The sequence below is a fragment of the Petromyzon marinus genome, chromosome 39, assembly GCF_048934315.1.
Source record: "Petromyzon marinus isolate PM22_M1 ecotype Great Lakes invasive population chromosome 39, UKy_Petmar_22M1.pri1.0, whole genome shotgun sequence".
NCBI lineage: Eukaryota > Metazoa > Chordata > Hyperoartia > Petromyzontiformes > Petromyzontidae > Petromyzon > Petromyzon marinus.
The window spans coordinates 5209653-5233337 of record NC_133705.1 but is presented as its reverse complement, the minus strand read 5'-3'; the positions used below and the strand labels follow the sequence as shown (position 1 = coordinate 5233337).

General features: G+C 55.0%; 1 protein-coding gene across 3 annotated transcripts in view; it reads right to left on the bottom strand.

Moving 5' to 3' along the window:
• Positions 1–22948, bottom strand: part of LOC116950550 (PEX5-related protein-like) — a 54115-nt gene extending 31167 nt beyond the window's left edge. Inside the window, exons 1-3 of one of the 3 annotated variants that reach the window (XM_032968424.2) lie at positions 22778–22948; positions 4383–4530; positions 3922–4147 (exon numbers count right to left, since the gene is read on the bottom strand). In XM_032968424.2, coding sequence (XP_032824315.1) covers positions 3922–4147; positions 4383–4411 — 255 coding nt within the window. In that variant the 5' untranslated portion in view covers positions 4412–4530; positions 22778–22948. The remainder of the gene's footprint in view (positions 1–3921; positions 4148–4382; positions 4531–22777) is intronic. The other 2 variants (XM_032968423.2, XM_032968426.2) reach the window with 2 other exon arrangements.
• Between the last annotated feature and the right edge of the window lie 737 nt (positions 22949–23685).

Sequence of the window (23685 nt, the reverse complement as noted above, 5' to 3'; positions counted from 1 at the left end):
GTAGGTGAGTGTGGGTAGGTGAGTGGGCACAGGTGAGTGGGCACAGGTGAGTGTGTGGGTAGGTGAGTGGGCACAGGTGAGTGTGTGGGTAGGTGAGTGGACACAGGTGAGTGAGTGGGGAGGTGAGTGGGCACATGTGAGTGAGGACACAGGTGAGTGTGTGGGTAGGTGAGTGGGCACAGGTGAGTGTGTGGGTAGGTGAGTGGGCACAGGTGAGTGTGTGGGTGGGTGAGTGGGCACAGGTGAGTGAGTGGGTAGGTGAGTGGGCACATGTGAGTGTGGACACAGGTGAGTGTACAGGTTAAAACAACAACACCAGCCATGCTGCACTAGCAGTGGGGTCTACCACCTTTGCCACAAGCCCAGCCCACACTTCTCCACGTGTTTACAAGTTACTTCGAAAAACAGAACAGGGAGACAACTCCACACACACACAAAGACAAAGATGATCCGTGTAGCCTTAACAGACTGTCGGGGCAAGTGCTGTTAGCGAGCACCTATGAAGGCCAACACGGCACACGAGGTGGTGGGTGGCCAGCACCACGCGCGGCCGCCTTTGTCTCCCCAGTGTCGATGTTTACACAACGCACCAGGTACTCATTTGTGGCTGAGTCGACCTAGGGGAGGCCCAGGATCGGTTCAGATAATCGTCACTGGTGTTGGCCGTGAGGGGGAATCGAACCCGGATCGCCAGGTTCATAGCGCAGCGCGTTAAGCGTTCCACTACCCACCCCCATATATATACGTACACACACAATATATATGTAGCTGAGCGGCAGTGGCTTTGCATGTGTAGTGACGTAAATGGTGTCACGAGGGTGTTCGCGCCAGCTACTGTTACAGGAGTGCAACTGTGCATCCGGAGCCTCGCTCCAGCACCAGAGTAAGTACGGCATGTCAGCCAGCCCTAGGGGGCATAGTCCTGGTGATGGCCTGAGAGAGGGAAAGTGAGGACGTGGTAGCCTGAGTGAACCCGAGGGGGCACGTGACCGGGACAGGGTATCGAGGGGGCCTAAAAGGTGGCTTGAGGGGCACGTGATGCTCAGTTGAGATCCTTTGGGGCTGTGCCTGAAGGTGGAGCAAGGCCACGCTCAGGAGCATAAAGGGGCAGTCCCGAGAGCGTTCCTGGCTCGTCGGTGGAATCAACCCTCGGTGGTGGAATCAACCCTCGGTGGTGGAATCAACCCTCGTTGGTGGAATCAACCCTCGTTGGTGGAATCAACCCTCGTTGATGGAATCAACCCTCGTTGATGGAATCAACCCTCGTTAAAATCAACCCTTGTTGGTGGAATTAACCCTCGTTGGTGGAATCAACCCTCGTCGGTGGAATCAACGCTCGTTGATGGAATCAACCCTCGTTGATGGAATCAACCCTCGTTGGTGGAATCAACGCTCGTTGGTGAAATCAACCCTCGTTGGAATCAACCCTCGTTGGAATCAACCCTCGCTGGTGGAATCAACCCTCGTTGGAATCAACCCTCGTGGGTGGAATCAACGCTCGTTGATGGAATCAACCCTCGTTGATGGAATCAACCCTCGTTGATGGAATCAACCCTCGTTGATGGAATCAACCCTCGTTGGTGGAATCAACGCTCATTGGTGGAATCAACCCTCGTTGGAATCAACCCTCGTTGGAATCAACCCTCGCTGGTGGAATCAACCCTCGGTGGTGGAATCAACCCTTGGTGGTGGAATCAACCCTCGGTGGTGGAATCAACCCTCGCTGGTGGAATCAACCCTCGTTGGTGGAATCAACCCTCGGTGGTGGAATCAACCCTCGTTGGTGGAATCAACCCTCGTTGGTGGAATCAACCCTCGGTGGTGGAATCAACCCTCGCTGGTGGAATCAACCCTCGTTGGTGGAATCAACCCTCGTTGGTGGAATCAACCCTCGTTGGAATCAACCCTCGTTGATGGAATCAACCCTCGTTGGTGGAATCAACGCTCGTTGGTGGAATCAACCCTCGTTGGAATCAACCCTCGTTGATGGAATCAACCCTCGTCGGTGGACTCAACGCTCGTTGGTGGAATCAACCCTCGTTGGTGGAATCAACCCTCGTTGGTGGAATCAACCCTCGTTGGAATCAACCCTCGGTGGTGGAATCAACCCTCGTTGGTGGAATCAACCCTCGTTGGAATCAACCCTCGGTGGTGGAATCAACCCTCGTTGGTGGAATCAACCCTCGTTGGTGGAATCAACCCTCGGTGGTGGAATCAACCCTCGGTGGTGGAATCAACCCTCGGTGGTGGAATCAACCCTCGGTGGTGGAATCAACCCTCGTTGGAATCATCCCTCGGTGGTGGAATCAACCCTCGGTGGTGGAATCAACCCTCGTTGGTGGAATTAACCCTCGTTGGTGGAATCAACCCTCGTTGGAATCAACCCTCGTTGGAATCAACCCTCGTTGGTGGAATCAACCCTCGTCGGTGGAATCAACCCTCGTTGGTGGAATCAACCCTCGTTGGTGGAATCAACCCTCGTTGGTGGAATCAACCCTCGTTGGTGGAATCAACCCTCGTCGGTGGAATCAACCCTCGGTGGTGGAATCAACCCTCGTTGGTGGAATCAACACTCGTTGCTGGAATCAACGCTCGTTGGTGGAATCAACCCTCGTCGGTGGAATCAACCCTCGGTGGTGGAATCAACCCTCGTTGGTGGAATCAACCCTCGTTGGTGGAATCAACGCTCGTTGGTGGAATCAACCCTCGTCGGTGGAATCAACCCTCGTTGGTGGAATCAACGCTCGTTGGTGGAATCAACCCTCGTTGGTGGAATCAACCCTCGTCGGTAGAATCAACCCTCGTTGGTGGAATCAACCCTCGTCGGTGGAATCAACCCTCTTTGGTGGAATCAACCCGCGTTGGAATCAACCCTCGGCGTGACGTCTCCTCGTCTCGTCACGTCGTCCTTGGTCGTTGGTCTTCGGTTATCGCGCCCGGCATCGTGGGTCAGGCAGACGTTGCTGCCCTGACCGGATTATATAGCTACCCAGACAGAGTTAGCTAACTGTGTTGTACGGTTATGTAGTGATCCTGTTGGGGTCTAGTTAGCTACGTTGTAAGCTGAGGGAATTACCCTGTTGGGGTTGTAATAAACATAGTGCCTCCGAATTCAAGCGTGTGCCTCCATGGACACCACTACACAAGTGTAGTGTTCTTCACGGAGGCACACGCTTGAACTTGGAGGCAACACGTTTATTACACGGCCATTACAGGGCTACTGCTTATCGTCACAACAGGCTAACTAAACCCCAACAGGGTAACTACATAACTGGGTCCGTTAGTAACATACAGTAACATACAGTAACATACTGCCTGACCCACGATGACCGAAGATCGAAGGGACGTCGCCGAGCGGGTTGATTCCAGAAGACAGCCGCGATTGCTCTCGGGACTTCGCTTTTATGCTCCCGAGCACGTGGCCTCGCTCCGCCTTCGGCCACGCCCCCTTCTGGATCCCCACCCCACGTGGATAATAAACACGACGACTCAACATCGTTACTCTATTTTACTTTACGGGGTAAGGCCCGCTGAGCTGTGTAGCTCTTTTTCAGAAGCACCCTGGCCACAAATGATAGCTCAACAAACTGGCTCATCATCACGTGGGAATCTCTAGCAGCCAATTACTCTAAACGCGTGTTGGCGATTCGAAACGTGGAGGAAAAACCCGGAGGTCCCGGAGAAACATCCACGCGACCAGGGGGAGAGAGACACCACAAACTCCAAAATATACAGCGTCGGGATCGAACCCACAACCTCCTGCATACCAGGCGAGGGAGTTAACATTTAATTACAGGACCCTCCTGAACAAGAGTCTTCCGACTCAGCATGGCACTCTTGGATAAATATTACTGATGGAACTCTGACCTATCCTCACCAAACCTTTGCCCTCACCACCACCACGTGCCCCCCGCGTCTCACCATGGTGAGGGGTCTCTGCGGCTGACACGTCGCCTTGGACGCCGAGGAGTCGACGGCGGTGGTGGAACCCGAGAGGCTCTGGTGAGAATCTCCTCCTCCACCTCCTCCTCCTCCACCTCCTCCACCTCCTCCGCCACCTCCACTCAGCACGATCATCTCCCTGACTTCACTCACCGACATGGTCGTGGCCTTGCTCTCCCCCTCTCTCTCTCCGTCTGACCTGGGGCTGGGGGTCACGAACCACGTGGGGGGGAGGGGGGTCATCATCGGCCACACTCGGGGAAGGGCAAAGGTCACACTGCCCCCCTCAGCTGCAGAGGGGGGTCCAGGTTCGAATTAATCCGACAGAACCGCCCTGGTTATCGTGGTGGGTCACGTCATCATCATCATCACCACCGGCGACCTTGTTGGAATATCTTGCTATATTACTCTTATTAGCAGTAATTATTATTATTACAAACCACAGGCTCTTGTCCCACCACCGCGTCATCACGCAGCATCATCCCACACAGCCCTGGCTAAACACCGCAGGCCATGGGGGCATGCCGGCAGGGCAGAGTCGGTGGGTTCTCGTAGAACTCTCGCGTTGAAAACTCCCTCCGCCTCCTCCTGCAGGCGGACGGAGAGAGAACGCGAATGGCATCTTGTTGTGCGGCACCGCGGTCGACTTGAAACCCCCACGTTGAGATGGGGGCTGTGGGGTGCCCCGCAAGCCTCTCGGGCACGGCGCCGCGCTGGCAATGCAGTGGCAACTAATCCTCGCCGGAATTATTTGCCTCGCCGGTGAATGAGAACTCACAGAAAACGCTCACAGAGAGACAATGCCCCCCCCCCCCCCCCCCCACTGTGTAGCCTTCAAACGGACTGCTGGGACAAGCGCTGTCGACGCTGACCGAGTGCTGGCACTCGCTAGCTCCACGCCGGGATTCCGGGCTCCTTTGCTTGTTCATCTCACTTAAGGTCGAGTCGACCTAGGGGAGGCCCAGGACCGGTTCGGATAATTCTCACTGGCGTTGGCCCTGAGCGGGAATCAAACCGGGGTTGATAGCGCAGCGTGCCCACCGCTGAACCACCGCTTCCCCACAAAATAGTAGATATATGAAACAAAGACCCCCGTGTAGCCTTAACAGACTGTTGGGGCGAGTGCTTTTAGCGAGCGCCTATGAAGGCCGGCACGGCACACGAGGTGGGTGGCCTACGCCACGCCCGGCCGACTTTGTCTCCCCAGTTGCGATGTTTTCACACCGTACCAGGTACTCATTTGAGGCTGAGTGGATCTAGGGGAGGCCTAGGACCGGTTCAGATTGTCACCGGTGGTGGCCATGAGCGGGACGCAAATTCGGGATGACGGGTTCATAGTGCAGCGTGCTAACCACTGCGCCACCGCTCCCCACACACACACATTCACAAACTCACACACACACAGCACTGACTCACACACACAGCACTCACACACTGGCCATGAAACCCACTCAGCACTCACACATTCAGCACCCGCACACACACTCAGCACTCACACTCAGCACTCACTCACACTCAGCACACTCACTCACACTCAGCACACTCACTCACACTCAGCACACTCACTCACACTCAGCACTCACTCACACACACTCACCACAGACACTCACAGCACTCACACACTCAGCACACACACATACTCAGCACACACACTCAGCACACACACACTCACCACACACACTCAGCACACTCACCACACACACACACAGCACACACACAGCACACACTCACAGCACACACACACACTCAGCACACACACCACACACACCCCACACACACACACCACACACACACACACACCACACACACACACCACACACACACACTCAGCACACACCACACACACAGCACACTCACCACACACACCCACCACACAAACACACCACACACACACAACACACACACTCACCACACACTCTCACCACACACACACACACCACACACACACACCACACATACACTCTCACCACACACACACCACACACACACTCACCACACACACCACACACACACCACACACACACCACACACACTCAGCACTCACACACACAACACACACACACCACACACACACCACACACTCACAGCACACACACACTCACAGCACACACACACTCACAGCACACACACACTCAGCACTCACACACATACTCAGCACACACACATACTCAGCACACACACACCACACACACACATACTCAGCACACACACAGCACACACACACCACACACACACACACCCACACCACACTCACTCAGCACTCTCTTGGGGGATCTCTGCCTTTGAGGTTGCCATGCCTCAGTGTGGAGGTGAAGACTGCCTTCTGTGTGTAAGCGTGCGTGAGTGTGTGCGTGTCTGTGTGTGTCTGTGTGAGTGTGTGAGTGTGTGTCTGTGTGTCTGTGTGTAAGCGTGCGTGAGTGTGTGCGTGTCTGTGTGTGTCTGTGTGAGTGTGTGAGTGTGTGTCTGTGTGTCTGTGTGTAAGCGTGCGTGAGTGTGTGCGTGTCTGTGTGAGTGTGTGTCTGTGTGAGTGTGTGAGTGTGTGTCTGTGTGTAAGCGTGTGTGAGTGCGTGTCTGTGTGTGTCTGTGTGTAAGCGTGCGTGAGTGTGTGCGTATCTGTGCGTGTGTGTCTGTGTGAGTGTGTCTGTATGAGTGTGTGTCTGTGTGTCGGGATAGAGTCATCATGTTGGGTGACTTCAATGCCCGAGTTGGTCATGATACTGGCACCTGGTCTGGAGTGATTGGAGGGCATGGGCCAGATCAGCTCAATAACAACGGTAGGAGGCTGCTAGATTTTTGTGCAGCCCATGGGCTTGTAATTACCAACACGCTGTTCCGGCATCGGCGCATCCACACAACATCATGGATGCATGCCGGGTCCAAGCAAGAACATCTGCTGGACTACATAGTGACGGACCAGCGAATGCGAGCCCATGTCCTTGACACCAGGACCTACCGTGGAGCTGATCTGCCCTCTGACCATCGACTAGTCATCTGTAAGATGCGCCTGCCATTCTTCCACTCCGGTGGTGGGTGTACACCCAGGACCCCATTCCAACCTAAAGTGGCCTGGTCTCAGTTATCTGATGAAAGTTGCAAGTGAGAATTTCATCATCGCTTGCGGCTGGGATTGGCATCGTCCCCGACTCCTCCTGATGTCGAGGGTAAATGGGCGAGGTTTAGGACTGTGACTCATGCAGCTGCAATGGCTGCTTTGGGTACGCGGTACAGACCTCCCCAGACACCCTGGATGACAGAGGAGTTGTTCAGGATGGTTGAGAAAAAGCGACAGGCCCACTGTCATCGGCTACAGAATCCCACGTCAGAGAATGAGGAGGCTTACCGCAGCCTTCGCTCGGAGGTTCGGAGAGCTGTGAGGTGCTGCAAGGATGGGTGGTGGTCGCGGGTTGCTGAGGAGATGGAGTCTGCCTCAGTGGCCCGTGATCACAAATCTCTATTTAACTCCATCAAAAAAGTAACCTGCAGCGCCACACCTATTACCATCATTAGGGGAAAAAACGGTGATCCAATTTCCGACCCCCAGGAACAGGTTCACAGATTTGCTGAGCATTTCTGTGAGGTCCTGGGGGAGGGAAAATCCCTCAGCCAGGAAAACATCGTGGCACAAAGTGAGGATGACCCTGCTGAGGCTGCGGTGCCTCAAATATTGGAAGAAGTCACCCCCTGTGAGTGGCTGGCTGAGGTGCCATCTGCTGAGGAAGTATTGAAGGAGATCCGGAGTCTGAGACCAGGAAAGGCAGCGGGCAGAGATGATCTCCCAAGCGAAATGCTGAGGGAGGGTGGCGTTTGTGCACAGACTGCCCTATATGACATCATAACAACAGTCTGGACCACTGGACGGGTTCCGCAGGATTGGAAGGATGCCCTGGTGGTCCCCCTTTTTAAGAAGGGGGACCGCACAGACTGTAACAACTACAGAGGCATCTCACTCCTCAGTGTGCCGGGAAAGGTCCTGGCAAGGATTATTCAGCATCGCCTTGCCAGGCACGCTGAGGAGAGGCTTGCGGAGCCCCAATGCGGTTTCAGGAAAGGGCGGTCCTGCACAGATGCCATATTTTCTGTCCATCTGCTACAGCAGAGGTGTAGGGAATTCCAACAAGACCTACATCTCTGCTTTATTGACCTGGTCAAGGCCTATGATACCATCAGTAGGCCTGGGCTTTGGGTCGTTCTTCGTGCTTTTGGAGTACCTGACCCTCTGCTCACGATCATTAAGGACCTTCATGATGGTGAGCGGGCCCGGGTAAAACTACGTGGCCGGGAGTCAGAGCCATTCCCTGTACACCTTGGGGTGCGACAGGGATGTCCTCTGGCTCCCACATTATTTAACATCTATTTTGACCACGTGGTTCGTGAAGCCTTCAATAGCTGTACCGGGGGAATCTCCATATGGTACAGATATAATGGGAGGCTAATCGATGCCCGGGTGCGGTCAAGGGATGGCTCCCTATTGCTCAACCACGTTATGTATGCTGATGACTTGGTAATAGCTGCTCAGTCAGAGGAGGAGTTGGAGACGCTGCTGCTGAGACTGGAGCGTGCCACTAAGAGGTGGGGCCTTACCATCAGCCCCACCAAAACTAAGCACCTGCCTGGGTATTTTGTACCATCGGACACTCCACCCCCACAACTCCCAATCGGTGATGGGGCAGTTGTGGAGAGAGTGGAGAGTTTCCCATACCTGGGCAGTGTGCTTATGACTGGCTCCAGTTTAACAGCAGAGGTCTCACTCCGAATCAGTCGAGCGGCAATATCTTTTCATCGGTTGCGTAACGCTGTGTGGAAGCTACCTGGTCTGTCGCTCCGCACTAAGCTTCAGGTCTTCTCGGCCACGGTCATTCCCTCCCTTCTCTACGCTTGCAAAACGTGGACCCCCCTAATGGAACATCTTCGCCGGTTGGAAACATTTAGGCTGGCCTGCCTACGATCCATCCTGGGTTTAACCAGACTGGATTGTGTGAGGAGCTCACACATCCTTGAAAGATCTGGGCAGGGTCCCATCGGTGAGCTCCTCCGGCAGGCAAGGCTGCGATGGCTGGGTCATGTAGCCCGCATGCCCAGCCACCGCATGCCGAAACAGCTTTTGTTTGGCCGGATTGAGGGGGCTAAGCGGGCGCGGCACGGGCTAGAGAAGAGATGGAGTGATGTGGTACAGGAGGACGTGGAGCTGAGTGGACTTGCCGATGACTGGTACCAGCGGTGTCAAGATCGGCCTCTGTGGAGGAGGCTCGTGAAGGATGCTACTGGGCAGTTGGAGGCAGTCGCCCTCCAACAACAACGGAGGGCGGAGGAGCGACGCTCACAACAGCGAGCGGAGCGCCGGGTGGCTAAAGCACAGCAGGTTGGCACAGTAGGGGGCACAGGTGGTGCATCAGCCAGTCATCTCAGTCAGTCGACCCGTGGCACCTGGGTCTGCCCCGTGACCTCCTGCCAGCGGGCGTTCGACACTTCACGTGGCCTCAGGGTGCACATAGCCTGGCACAAGCGTCGTGGTGACGTCACCGCCACTTAGTGGCGAATGGCGGTTGTTGTTGTTGTGTGAGTGTGTGTCTGTGTGTCTGTGTGAGTGTGTGTCTGTGTGTAAGCGTGTGTGAGTGCGTGTCTGTGTGAGTGTGTGTCTGTGTGTGAGTATGTGTCTGTGTGAATGTGTGTGTGTCTCCGTGAGTGCGTGTCTGTGTGTGTCTGTGTGAGTGTGTGTCTGTGTAAGCGTGCGTGAGTGTGTGCGTGTCTGTGTGAGTGTGTGTCTGTGTGTCTGTGTGAGTGTGTCTGTATGAGTGTGTGTCTGTGTGTCTGTGTGTGTCTGTGTGTCTGTGTGTGTCTGTGTGAGTGTGTGTCTGTGTGTAAGCGTGCGTGAGTGTGTGCGTGTCTGTGTGAGTGTGTGCGTGTCTGTGTGAGTGTGTCTGTGTGAGTGTGTGTCTGTGTGAGTGTGTCTGTATGAGTGTGTGTCTGTGAGAGTGTGTGTCTGTGTGAGTGTGTGTCTGTGTGAGTGTGTGTCTGTGAGAGTGTGTGTCTGTGTGAGTGTGTGTCTGTGAGAGTGTGTGTCTGTGTGAGTGTGTGTCTGTGTGTGTGTCTGTGTGTCTGTGAGAGTGTGTGTCTGTGTGAGTGTGTGTCTGTGAGAGTGTGTCTGTGTGAGTGTGTGTCTGTGTGAGTGTGTGTCTGTGAGAGTGTGTGTCTGTGTGAGTGTGTGTCTGTGTGAGTGTGTGAGTGTGTCTGTGTGAGTGTGTGTCTGTGAGAGTGTGTGTCTGTGTGTCTGTGAGAGTGTGTGTCTGTGTGAGTGTGTGTCTGTGTGAGTGTGTCTGTGTGAGTGTGTCTGTATGAGTGTGTGTCTGTGTGTCTGTGTGTGTCTGTGTGAGTGTGTGTCTGTGTGAGTGTGTGTCTGTGAGAGTGTGTGTCTGTGTGAGTGTGTGTCTGTGAGAGTGTGTGTCTGTGTGAGTGTGTGTCTGTGTGTGTGTCTGTGTGTCTGTGAGAGTGTGTGTCTGTGTGAGTGTGTGTCTGTGAGAGTGTGTCTGTGTGAGTGTGTGTCTGTGTGAGTGTGTGTCTGTGAGAGTGTGTGTCTGTGTGAGTGTGTGTCTGTGTGAGTGTGTGAGTGTGTGTCTGTGAGAGTGTGTGTCTGTGTGTCTGTGAGAGTGTGTGTCTGTGTGAGTGTGTGTCTGTGTGAGTGTGTGAGTGTGTGTCTGTGTGTCTGTGTAAGCGTGCGTGAGTGTGTGCGTGTCTGTGTGAGTGTGTGTCTGTGTGTCTGTGTGAGTGTGTCTGTATGAGTGTGTGTCTGTGTGTGTCTGTGTGTCTGTGTGTGTCTGTGTGAGTGTGTGTCTGTGTGTAAGCGTGCGTGAGTGTGTCCGTGTCTGTGTGAGTGTGTGTGTCTGTGTGTCTGTGTGAGTGTGTCTGTATGAGTGTGTGTCTGTGTGTGTCTGTGTGTCTGTGTGTCTGTGAGAGTGTGTGTCTGTGTGAGTGTGTGTCTGTGAGAGTGTGTCTGTGTGTGTGTCTGTGTGTCTGTGAGAGTGTGTGTCTGTGAGAGTGTGTGTCTGTGTGAGTGTGTCTGTGTGAGTGTGTGTCTGTGAGAGTGTGTGTCTGTGAGAGTGTGTCTGTGTGAGTGTGTCTGTGTGAGTGTGTGTCTGTGTGAGTGTGTGTCTGTGTGAGTGTGTGAGTGTGTGTCTGTGTGAGTGTGTGTCTGTGAGAGTGTGTGTCTGTGTGTCTGTGAGCGTGTGTGTCTGTGTGAGTGTGTGTCTGTGTGAGGGTGTGTCTGTGAGAGTGTGTGTCTGTGTGAGTGTGTTTTTTGTCCGGCAAAACAACCCCCTACCTCCTCGCAGTGCCGGACGGGCAACTCTGTCGTGGACAGTGCTGTGGGGGGAGATCCAATTTTGATTGGCTCCTCCCCTCATGGCATATGTGTCCACCACAGGGGCTAAACGGGGGCTCTGGACGGGTGCGAGGGGCTGATAACCCCTCCACCTTCAATTAATTACCACGAAACCACGAATTAAACTGAAAATAAGCTTGTGCCGGAGGCCCCGGGGGGCCAGGCGTCTATGACGTCTCCTGGCCAAACCCCAATTGGCGGAGCCAGCAGATTGAATACCTACCCTCGGGGCTACTCCAGAAACAACGAAAAGCCACTACGGGTGGCCACGTGGAATGTTCGAACGCTCACTGCAGAGGAGAGGCTGCCACTCCTCTGTCGGGAGCTGGACCGGTACCGCCTGGATCTATGCGGCATTCAGGAGGTCCGGTGGACCGGCTCTGGCTCCTGCCACCATGAGGGGTGGACAGTCCTCTACTCGGGGCAGCAGACTGCCAAACAACAGGGTGTGGGTCTTCTTTTGAACAAAAGAATTAAGGGGGCGTGGGAGCGTGGTGGTGAGGTGTGGGAAGCTGTAAGCCCCAGGCTACTTTGGGCTTGCCTTCCCATCAACCGGAGGCGAGGAATGGTGGTCGTGGTTACTTATGCCCCCACCGAAGATGAACATCCGTGGAGGGGTGCAGGCAAAGCCGATGAGTCAGATGCCTTCTATGACCTCCTGTCACAGGTGCTGGCTAAAGTGGCCCCTCGGGATAGAGTCATCATGTTGGGTGACTTCAATGCCCGAGTTGGACATGATACTGGCACCTGGTCTGGAGTGATTGGAGGGCATGGGCCAGATCAGCTCAATAACAACGGTAGGAGGCTGCTAGATTTTTGTGCAGCCCATGGGCTTGTAATTACCAACACGCTGTTCCGGCATCGGCGCATCCACACAACATCATGGATGCATGCCGGGTCCAAGCAAGAACATCTGCTGGACTACATAGTGACGGACCAGCGAATGCGAGCCCATGTCCTTGATACCAGGACCTACCGTGGAGCTGATCTGCCCTCTGACCATCGACTAGTCATCTGTAAGATGCGCCTGCCATTCTTCCACTCCGGTGGTGGGTGTACACCCAGGACCCCATTCCAACATAAAGTGGCCTGGTCTCAGTTATCTGATGAAAGTTGCAAGCGAGAATTTCATAATCGCTTGCGGCTGGGATTGGCATCGTCCCCGACTCCTCCTGATGTCGAGGGTAAATGGGCGAGGTTTAGGACTGTGACTCATGCAGCTGCAATGGCTGCTTTGGGTACGCGGTCAAGACCTCCCCAGAGACCCTGGCTGACAGAGGAGGTGTTCAGGATGGTTGAGAAAAAGCGACAGGCCCATTGTCATCGGCTACAGAATCCCACGTCAGAGAATGAGGAGGCTTACCGCAGCCTTCGCTCGGAGGTTCGGAGAGCCGTGAGGCGCTGCAAGGATGGGTGGTGGTCGCGGGTTGCTGAGGAGATGGAGTCTGCCTCAGTGGCCCGTGATCACAAATCTCTATTTAACTCCATCAAAAAAGTAACCTGCAGCGCCACACCTATTACCATCATTAGGGGAAAAAACGGTGATCCAATCTCCGACCCCCAGGAACAGGTTCGCAGATTTGCTGAGCATTTCTGTGAGGTCCTGGGGGAGGGAAAATCCCTCAGCCAGGAAAACATCGTAGCACAAAGTGAGGATGACCCTGCTGAGGCTGCGGTGCCTCAAATATTGGAAGAAGTCACCCCCTGTGAGTGGCTGGCTGAGGTGCCATCTGCTGAGGAAGTATTGAAGGCGATCCGGAGTGTGAGACCAGGAAAGGCAGCGGGCAGAGATGATCTCCCAAGCGAAATGCTGAGGGAGGGTGGCGTTTGTGCACAGACTGCCCTATATGACATCATAACAGTCTGGACCACTGGACGGGTTCCGCAGGATTGGAAGGATGCCCTGGTGGTCCCCTTTTTAAGAAGGGGGACCGCACAGACTGTAACAACTACAGGGGCATCTCACTCCTCAGTGTGCCGGGAAAGGTCCTGGCAAGGATTATTCAGCATCGCCTTGCCAGGCACGCTCAGGAGAGGCTTGCGGAGCCCCAATGCGGTTTCAGGAAAGGGCGGTCCTGCACAGATGCCATATTTTCTATCCGTCTGCTACAGCAGAGGTGTAGGGAATTCCAACAAGACCTACATCTCTGCTTTATTGACCTGGTCAAGGCCTATGATACCATCAGTAGGCCTGGGCTCTGGGTCGTTCTTCGTGCTTTTGGAGTACCTGACCCTCTGCTCACCATCATTAAGGACCTTCATGATGGTGAGCGGGCCCAGGTAAAACTACGTGGCCGGGAGTCAGAGCCATTCCCTGTACACCTTGGGGTGCGACAGGGATGTCCTCTGGCTCCCACATTATTTAACATCTATTTTGACCACGTAGTTCGTGAAGCCTTCAATAGCTGTACTGGGGGAATCTCCATATGGTACAGATATAATGGGAGGCTAATCGATGCCCGGGTGCGGTCAAGGGATGGCTCCCTATTGCTCAACCACGTTATGTATGCTGATGATTTGGTAATAGCTGCTCAGTCAGAGGAGGAGTTGGAGACGCTGCTGAGACTGGAGCGTGCCACTAAGAGGTGGGGCCTTACCATCAGCCCCACCAAAACTAAGCACCTGCCTGGGTATTTTGTACCATCGGACACTCCACCCCCACAACTCCCAATCGGTGATGGGGCAGTTGTGGAGAGAGTGGAGAGTTTCCCATACCTGGGCAGTGTGCTTATGACTGGCTCCAGTTTAACAGCAGAGGTCTCACTCCGAATCAGTCGAGCGGCAATATCATTTCATCGGTTGCGTAACGCTGTGTGGAAGCTATCTGGTCTGTCGCTCCGCACTAATTCTTCAGGTCTTCTCGGCCACGGTCATTCCCTCCATTCTCTACGCTTGCGAAACGTGGACCCTCCTAATGGAACATCTTCACCGGTTAGAAACATTTAGGCTGGCCTGCCTACGATCCATCCTGGGTTCAACCAGACTGGATTGTGTGAGGAGCTCACAAATTCTTGAAAGATCTGGGCAGGGTCCCATCGGTGAGCTCCTCCGGCAGGCAAGGCTGCGATGGCTGGGTCATGTAGCCCGCATGCCCAGCCACCGCATGCCGAAACAGCTTTTGTTTGGCCGGATTGAGGGGGCTAAGCGGGCGCGGCACGGGCTAGAGAAGAGATGGAGTGATGTGGTACAGGAGGACGTGGAGCTGAGTGGACTTGCCGATGACTGGTACCAGCGGTGTCAAGATCGGCCTCTGTGGAGGAGGCTCGTGAAGGATGCTACTGGGCAGTTGGAGGCAGTCGCCCTCCAACAACAACGGAGGGCGGAGGAGCGACGCTCAGAACGAGCGGAGCGCCGGGTGGCTAAAGCACAGCAGGTTGGCACAGTAGGGGGCACAGGTGGTGCATCAGCCAGTCATCTCAGTCAGTCGACCCGTGGCACCTGGGTCTGCCCCGTGACCTCCTGCCAGCGGGCGTTCGACACTTCACGTGGCCTCAGGGTGCACATAGCCTGGCACAAGCGTCGTGGTGACGTCACCACCACTTAGTGGCGAATGGCGGTTGTTGTTGTTGTCTGTGTGAGTGTGTGTCTGTGTGAGTGTGTGTCTGTGTGAGTGTGTCTGTGAGAGTGTGTGTCTGTCTGAGTGCGCAAGAAGAAGAAGAAAAATAAATCGAAGAGAAAGCGCGTCCTCGTAAATTTAATTGTGTGTGTCTGTGTGAGTGTGTGTCTGTGTGAGTGTGTGGAGCTGAATGGACTTGCCGATGACTGGTACCAGCGGTGTCAAGATTGGCCTCTGTGGAGGAGGCTCGTGAAGGACGCTACTGGGCAGTTGGAGGCAGTCGCCCTCCAACAACAACGGAGGGCAAGGAGCGACGCTCACAACAACGAGCGGAGCGCCGGGTGGCTAAAGCACAGCAGGTTGGCACAGTAGACCCGTGGCACTTGGGTCTGCCCCGTGACCTCCTGCCCGCGGGCGTTCAACACTTCACGTGGCCTCAAGGTGCACATGGCCTGGCACAAGTGTCGTGGTGACGTCACCGCCACTTAGTGGCGAATGGCGTTTGTTGTTGTGTGTGTGAGTGTGTGTCTGTGTGAGTGTGTATGTGTAGTGGGGAGTGGTAGTGTCGCGGTTAGCGCTCTGCGCTACGAATCTGGCGACCCGGGTTCGATTCCCGCTCACGGCCAACATCAGTGACGATTATCTGAACCTGTCCAGGGCCTCCCGTAGATCAACTCTGTTTCAAATGAGTACCTGGTGCGGTGTTTAGTAAATATCGCCACTAGGGAGACAAAGGCGGCCGGGCGTGGTGTTGGCCACCCACCCCCTCGTGTGCTGTGCCGGACTTCATAGGTGCTCGCTAACAGCACTTGCCCCTACAGTCTGTGAAGGCTACACGGGGGATATTTGTCCCCTACGCCCCGCCGCCTTTGTCTCCCCAGTGGTGATGTTCTCACACCGCACCAGATACTCAATTCAGGTTGAGTCGACCTAGAGGAGACCCAGGAGCGGTACAGATATTCGTCACTGGTGCTGCGCATTAGCGGGAATTGAACTCGCGCTAACTGCCGCGCCACTGCTACACACACACACGCACGTGCACACACACACACACACACGTGCACACACGCGTGCACACACACACACACACGCGCGCGCACACAAGCGCACACACACACACGCGTGCGCACACACACACGCGTGCGCACACACACACGCGCGCACATACACACGAGCACACTCACGCACAAACACACGTGCACACACACGTGCGCGCGCGCACTTCCCTTGCTTATATAATGGAGTGGGAGAACGGACTCTCCCTCCCCTCTCACTCCGCTCTCCTCCTATCCATCACTCTCACTCTCTCTCCTGCTACTTGGTAAACATTAGGGGGTAAGAGGAGGAGGCGAGAGGAAGAAGAGAGGCGGTGGTAGAAGACGGTAGAGAGCTCTGCATGGAGACACGAGCTACCGTCGGAGGCCATAGGACTGCGCTGGGTGCAGATGCAGCATTTGTCGTAGTTTAAAATACAATTACATAGAAAACAGGGGGAACATAGAGAGAGCGATTAAGGAGGGGGGTAGAGAGAGAGGGGGTAGAGAGAGGGGGTAGAGAGAGGGGGTAGAGAGAGGGGGTAGAGAGAGGGGGTAGAGACTGGGGGTAGAGAGAGGGGGTAGAGAGATAGGGAAGGCGTAAGGAGGAGCAGAGCGTGCTTCATCGTGTTGGTGTTTGTGTCGACGAAGAAAGTAGCACAGATTAATTTTCTTGCACAATGGTAAAACACGTACAATCTTTCATTTAAAAATGGGGGGGGGGGGGGTGGGAGCACATAAAGCAAAGCAATGGAAAAAATCAAAATGGTGAATGAAGCAAAGTGCCGACCAAACTGAGCACCTTCTTGCTTCCTCTGATCGTAAAAAAAGAGAGAGGAGAGAGAGGTGTGATGGACCTGCAGGGCCTCCCACTGGGACAGCTGCCACCTTTCTACAGGAGCGTCCTGCAGGCATGGAGCTCCCTCGCTGTCAGGAGGCTGAACCAACCGCGATCGGCCAAGGATTTGGTCTTCGAACCGATCCTCAGGAACCCGCAGACAAAGCTGCCATCGACCACCGCCACTCCCGGCATGGAGAGGCGCCTCGCCAACGCGCGGCTCACCAGGATGGGAGATCTAATGGAGCCTGGAACACGGGCCCGGTGGCTCGGACCAGCAGACATGGCCGCAAAAACAGGGCTGCAGTTGCTCCAGGTGGCTGCCCGGATCCTGGCCGAAGCCAAGGAGGCCTTCTCAGCGGCAGCGGGGAGAACGCCCCCCATTGGCGTTGGGGATGACGAGGCCCCTCTTGGTCCCCCTCCACCGGAGCTCTCAGTCGTGCCACTGCATCGCCAATGCCGACAAACGAAGGCGGATCTCGACCTGTGCCGGCTGGAAGACCTGCCGGAGGTGGCTTTCGCAAATGTAAAGAGGAAGGTGCTCTACTCCTACATGGTCCGGTTTCACCAACAGAACACCCTGAAGAGCCACAAGGACCATGCCTGGAGGAAAGCCCTGCCCTGCATCTCTCCAGAGAGGCCTCGCTGGAGGCAACTCTACTCCAGCCCGACGTACAACCACATTGGCGACCTCAGCTGGCGCATCGCCCACAGCACCGTCACCACCAATGTCTCCCTGGAGCGCTTCACCGACACGTCTCCGGAGTTTCGGTTCTGCCGTAAAGTGGAGACGGTGGCGCACCAATACGTGGAGCGCAAGAGCCTGGACTCGCTGTTCAAGGTCCTAAGAAACATCCTCCTAAGGTTCAGCCTCCACTTCTCCCCGACGGTCCTCATCTTTGGATACCTGAAGGGCGACGGACCCCAACATCTTCAGGGGCTGGTCAACGTGCTCTTCGGCTATGCCAAGCTCGCCATATACAGGGCGAGGACGGTGGCCCTGGAGGGGCAACGTCCGGCCAGCAGCCTGGGCATCTTCCGCGCTCTGGTCGGAGCCAGGGTGTGTGTGGCTGGAGTTCCGCCATGCGCAGCTGACCCACGCCGTGCCGGCCTTCAAGGAGCAGTGGGCGCTGGAGGAGGCCGTGTGCTCGGTGGCAGATGACGGTAGAGAGCTCTGCATGCAGATCTGAGCTACCCGTCGGAGGCCGTTTGACTGTGGGAAGAGCTGGGTGCAGATGCAGCACTTGCCGTAAAAAATTATATATAAAAATAATAATATTACAAATATTACATAGGAAACATAGGGGGAACATAGGCATGGAGTAGGGAGAGAGGGGGTAGAGAGAGAGGGGGGGGTAGAGAGAGAGGGGGGGGGGGTAGAGAGAGAGGGGTAGAGAGAGAGAGGGGTAGAAAGAGGAGGTAGAGAGAGAGAGAGGGAGTAGAGAGAGAGGGAAGGGGTAAGGAGAGCAGCGCGTTAAATCTTTTGTGAAATCTTTCATTTAAAAAAAGGGGGGGGGGGGAGGTTACACAAAGCAAAGCATTAAAATAAAAACAAAAAAACGAAATAATGAAGGAAGCAAAGTGCCGACTACACCGAGCATCTTCTTGCTTCCTCTGATGGTAAAAAAGATAGAGGAGTGAAGGAGGAGGGAGAGAGGCAGAGAGAGGAGTCCCAGTGATGGACGCGGCCTCCCCGGATCCTAACGACGCCGAGAGAAATGGGAGCGTCGCCCGGCCACCCACCCCCTCCAACCTCCTCCTCTCCCCGCCCCCTCTTCCTCCACCTCCTCGTGTTCCCCTCCTCCTCCTCCTCCTCCTCATTTCATTGTTTCTCCTCCACCACCTCCTGTTCCTCCTATTCATCCACCTCCTCTTGTTCCATCTTCTCCACCTCCTCCTGTACCCTCCTTTTCCTCCACCTCCTCCTGTTCCACCTCCTCCTGTTCCACCTCCTCCTGTTCCACCTCCTCCTGTTCCACCTCCTCCTGTTCCACCTCCTCCTGTTCCACCTCCTCCTGTTCCACCTCCTCCTGTTCCACCTCCTCCTGTTCCACCTCCTCCTGTTCCACCTCCTCCTGTTCCACTCGACCTTCACCACCTCCTCCTGTTCCCTTCCTCCTTTACCTTTTCTTGTTGCCCCTCCACCTCTTCTTGTTCCCCCTCTTCATCCACATTCCTCTTCCGTGTATCCTTCTCCTGCACCTCCTCGTGCTGCAGCCCTTCGGCTGTTCAATGTAAATATTCTTGTCGCGTGTTGTGCGCTCTGATTGCCCCAGGTTGCCCTTGCCAAGAGAGGTGAGAGACGCTGCTGCTGCTGCTGCTGGTGCTTAGTGCGACTCGGTAGGTGAATGTCACCTCCTGGTTAAATACGGTCTATAAACCAACACCGCCAGCAGCATCAGCAGCATCATCACAGGCATCATCACCGACATCATCATCACCCACACTAGCAGGAGCGCCATCGCACGCATCTACATCATCATCACCTCACTAGCAACAGAAGCATCGCAATGATATCTTGCATCAGCAACTGCATCATCATCACGATCAGCATCACTAGCAACATCAGCCTGATTATAATCATCATTATCATCACTAGCATCATCATCACGATCAGCATCACTAGCAACAGCAGCATGATTATGATCATCATTATCACTAGCATCATCATCACGATCATCATCACTAGCATCATCACGATCAGCATCACTAGCAACAGCAGCATGATTATAATCATCATTATCACTAGCATCATCATCACGATCATCATCACTAGCATCATCATCACGATCATCATCACTAGCATCATCATCATCACGATCAGCATCACTAGCATGATCATCACTAGCATCAGCATCATCACGATCAGCATCACTAGCAACAGCAGCATGATTATAATCATCATCACTATCATCATCATCACGATCAGCATCACTAGTAACATCAGCATGATTTTAATCAGCATCATCACCATCACTCGCATCATCATCATCACGAGCAGCATCACGAGGAACAGCAAGGATAGCATCGTCATTAGCATCTGCACCCACGTTAACATCACCGCCATCACTTGCAGCAACAGCAGCAATAAGAACATCACGACCAGCAGCATCATCATCATGACCCACAGTAGCATCATCGCTTGCAGCAGCATCAGCATCATCATATCGCGATCAACCCGTACGGTTTGCCCCGTATTCTTGTACAGGGAAATTGAGTTCTCAGGTCCATTCGGAGTACAGCCGTTTCAATACGGGCAAAAATAATCAAATGTGTCTATTTGTGTGTGTTTCTCCCTTGTGATGGAACTTTGTAGGATGAACGTTGAGATTTATAATGGGCACTGGGTGACCAATAAGGTGTAAATTGGTCTGTAATAAGGTGGGGCACTGGTAAGGGGTTGACAGGTTTGTCATCGTCACGAGCAGCAGCAGCATCGTCATTGTTACTCGCGTCAGTATCAACATCATCACGATGTTGAACTTCTTTCGCACCGTGCGTAGCCAACCGTGCTAATCGGAGGTGCTAGCATCAGCAGCAGCAGTATCCCCACCCTCATAATCCGGTGGCTGTATCGTGCCCATCAGGAGCTGACGCTGTCACATCAACAACAACCGCCATTCGCCACTAAGTGGCGGTGACGTCACCACGACGCTTGTGCCAGGCTATGTGCACCTTGAGGCCACGTGAAGTGTCGAACGCCCGCTGTCAGGAGGTCACGGGGCAGAACCAGGTGCCACAGGTCGACTGACTGAGATGACTGAGATGACTGGCTGATGCACCACCTGTGTCCCCTACTGTGCCAACCTGCTGTGCCCTAGCCACCCGGCGCTCCGCTCATTGTTGTGAGCGTCGCTCCTCCGCCCTCCGTTGTTGTTGGAGGGCGACTGCCTCCAACTGCCCAGTAGCGTCCTTCACGAGCCTCCTCCACAGAGGCCGATCTTGACACCGCTGGTACCGGTCATCGGCAAGTCCACTCAGCTCCACGTCCTCCTGTACCACATCACTCCATCTCTTCTCTAGCCCGTGCCGCGCCCGTTTAGCCCCCTCGATCCGGCCGAACAAAAGCTGTTTCGGCATGCGGTGGCTGGGCATGCGGGCTACATGACCCAGTCATCGCAGCCTTGCCCGCCGGAGGAGCTCACCGATGGGACCTTGCCCAGATCTTTCAAGGATTTGTGAGCTCCTCACACAATCCAGTCTGGTTAAACCCACCACCACCACCATCATCACCACCACCATCACCACCATCATCACCACCATCACCACCATCACCACCACCAGCACCACCAGCACCACCACCAGCACCACCAGCACCACCAGCATCACCACCACCAGCACCACCAGCACCACCAGCACCACCAGCATCACCACCATCATCACCACCAGCACCACCAGCACCATCACCACCAGCACCACCATCATCACCACCACCAGCACCACCATCATCACCACCACCATCATCACCATCACCATCACCGAGGGTGCCGCGTGCGCGCTGGCCGTGACCCTGTCTTCTTAACCATCGAGATTGATGGTGATGATGGGAGTGATGATGATGGTGATGATGGGAGTGATGATGATGATGGTGATGATGGGAGTGATGATGATGGTGATGATAGGAGTGATGATGATGGTGATGATGGGGGTGATGATGATGGCGATGTGAATGAAACAAGATTTTTCTGCGCTATCAAAGACCATCCTCACCATCATCACTACCATCATCATCGCCACCACCATAATCATCATTGTTATCATCATTACGATCACCAACAGCATTACCACCACCAAAACCATCATTAACCCAATCATTGTCACCACCCCCACGCCACTAAATGGTCATTGATATCACTATCACCTGCAACGGCATCATTGCTGGTTCTAGAAACATTCTAACGTGAACCACGTAAACGTGTTCCACAATGCAGGAAATACCTCCATCATCATCACCACCATCACCAACAACATCACCAACATCATCACCACATCTCCCGTGTCTCTTTTGTCTCTCCCAGTATATCTCTCCCCGTGTCCCTCTCTCCCAGTGTCTCTATGTCCGTGTCCCTTTCTCCCCGTATCTCTCTCCGTATCTCTCTCCGTGTCCCTCTATCCCCGTGTCCCTCTCTCCCCGTGTCCCTCTCTCCCCGTGTCTCTCTCTCCCCGTGTCTCTCTCTCTCCCCGTGTCTCTCTCTCTCCCCGTGTCTCTCTCTCTCCCCGTGTCTCTCTCTCTCCCCGTGTCTCTCTCTCTCCCCGTGTCTCTCTCTCTCCCCGTGTCTCTCTCTCTCCCCGTGTCTCTCTCTCTCCCCGTGTCTCTCTCTCTCCCCGTGTCTCTCTCTCTCCCCGTGTCTCTCTCTCTCCCCGTGTCTCTCTCTCTCCCCGTGTCTCTCTCTCTCCCCGTGTCTCTCTCTCTCCCCGTGTCTCTCTCTCTCCCCGTGTCTCTCTCTCTCCCCGTGTCTCCCTCTATCCCCGTGTCTCCCTCTATCCCCGTGTCTCCCTCTATCCCCGTGTCTCCCTCTATCCCCGTGTCCCTCTATCCCCGTGTCCCTGTATCCCCGTGTCCCTCTCTCCCCGTGTCCCTCTCTCCCCGTGTCCCTCTCTCCCCGTGTCCCTCTCTCCCCGTGTCCCTCTCTCCCCGTGTCCCTCTCTCCCCGTGTCCCTCTCTCCCCGTGTCTCCCTCTCCCCGTGTGTCTCTCTCCCCGTGTCCCTCTCTCCCCGTGTCCCTCTCTCCCCGTGTCCCTCTCTCCCCGTGTCCCTCTCTCCCCGTGTCCCTCTCTCCCCGTGTCCCTCTCTCCCCGTGTCCCCCTCTCCCCGTGTCCCCCTCTCCCCGTGTCCCTCTATCCCCGTGTCCCTCTCTCCCCGTGTCCCTCTCTCCCCGTGTCCCTCTCTCCCCGTGTCTCTCTCTCCCCGTGTCTCTCTCTCCCCGTGTCTCTCTCTCCCCGTGTCTCCCTCTCCCCGTGTGTCTCTCTCCCCGTGTCCCTCTATCCCCGTGTCTCTCCCCGTGTCTCTCCCCGTGTCTCTCTCTCTCTCACCTGTAGCCAAGGTGATTCTCTCCGCTGCGTGGTCACATCGCGATCTCCGACGCCTCCAGCGGCTCTTCCCTCGCTCTCCTTATCTCTCCCCTCGCTCTCCTTATCTCTCCCCTCGCTCTCCTTATCTCTCCTTTCACTCTCCCTTCACTTTCCTCTCGCGCTCCTTATCTCTCCCCTCGCTCGACCCCCCACCCCTCTCCCGCCCACCCCTCCCCTGCGCGCTCCCTCTCTCTATTCGCTCTTTATTTAAGAGTCAGAGGAAACAAGCCGATGATCGGTATAGTCGCCACTTTGCTTCGTTCATCATTTCGGTTTTGAGTGTTTTTTTTACAATGCTTTGCTTTGTGTAACCCCCCCCCCCCTTTATTAAATGAAAGATTTCACAAAAGATTCCACGCTCTGCTCTCCTCCTTCTTACCACTTCTCCTTTCCTCTCCCTCCCCCCCCTTTACTCTCCCTGTCCTTGCTCCCTCTCCCTTTCCTTCCTCCTCTCCTCGCTCTCTCTCTTTTTTACGATCAGAGGAAACAAGAAGATGCTCGGTGTAGTCGGCATTTTTTGCTTCGTTCATCATTTCGTTTTTTTTTGCTTTGCCTTATGTAACCCCCCCCCCCCTTTTTAAATGAAAGATTTCACGCTCTGCTCTCCTCCTTCTTACCCCTTCCCTCTCTCTCTCTCTCCCCCTCTCTCTCCCTCCCCTCTCTCTCTCCCCCCTCTCTCTCCCTCCCCCTCTCTCTCCTCTCTCTCCCCCCTCTCTTTCTCCCCTCTCTCTACTCCCCCTCTCTCCCCCCTCTCTCTCCTCTCTCCCCCCTCTCTCTCCCCCTCTCTCTCTCCCCCCTCTCTCTCCCCCTCTCTCCCCCCCTCCCCGTTTCCTCTCCGTTACCTCTCCCCCCCAGCCCACGCCCTGAGG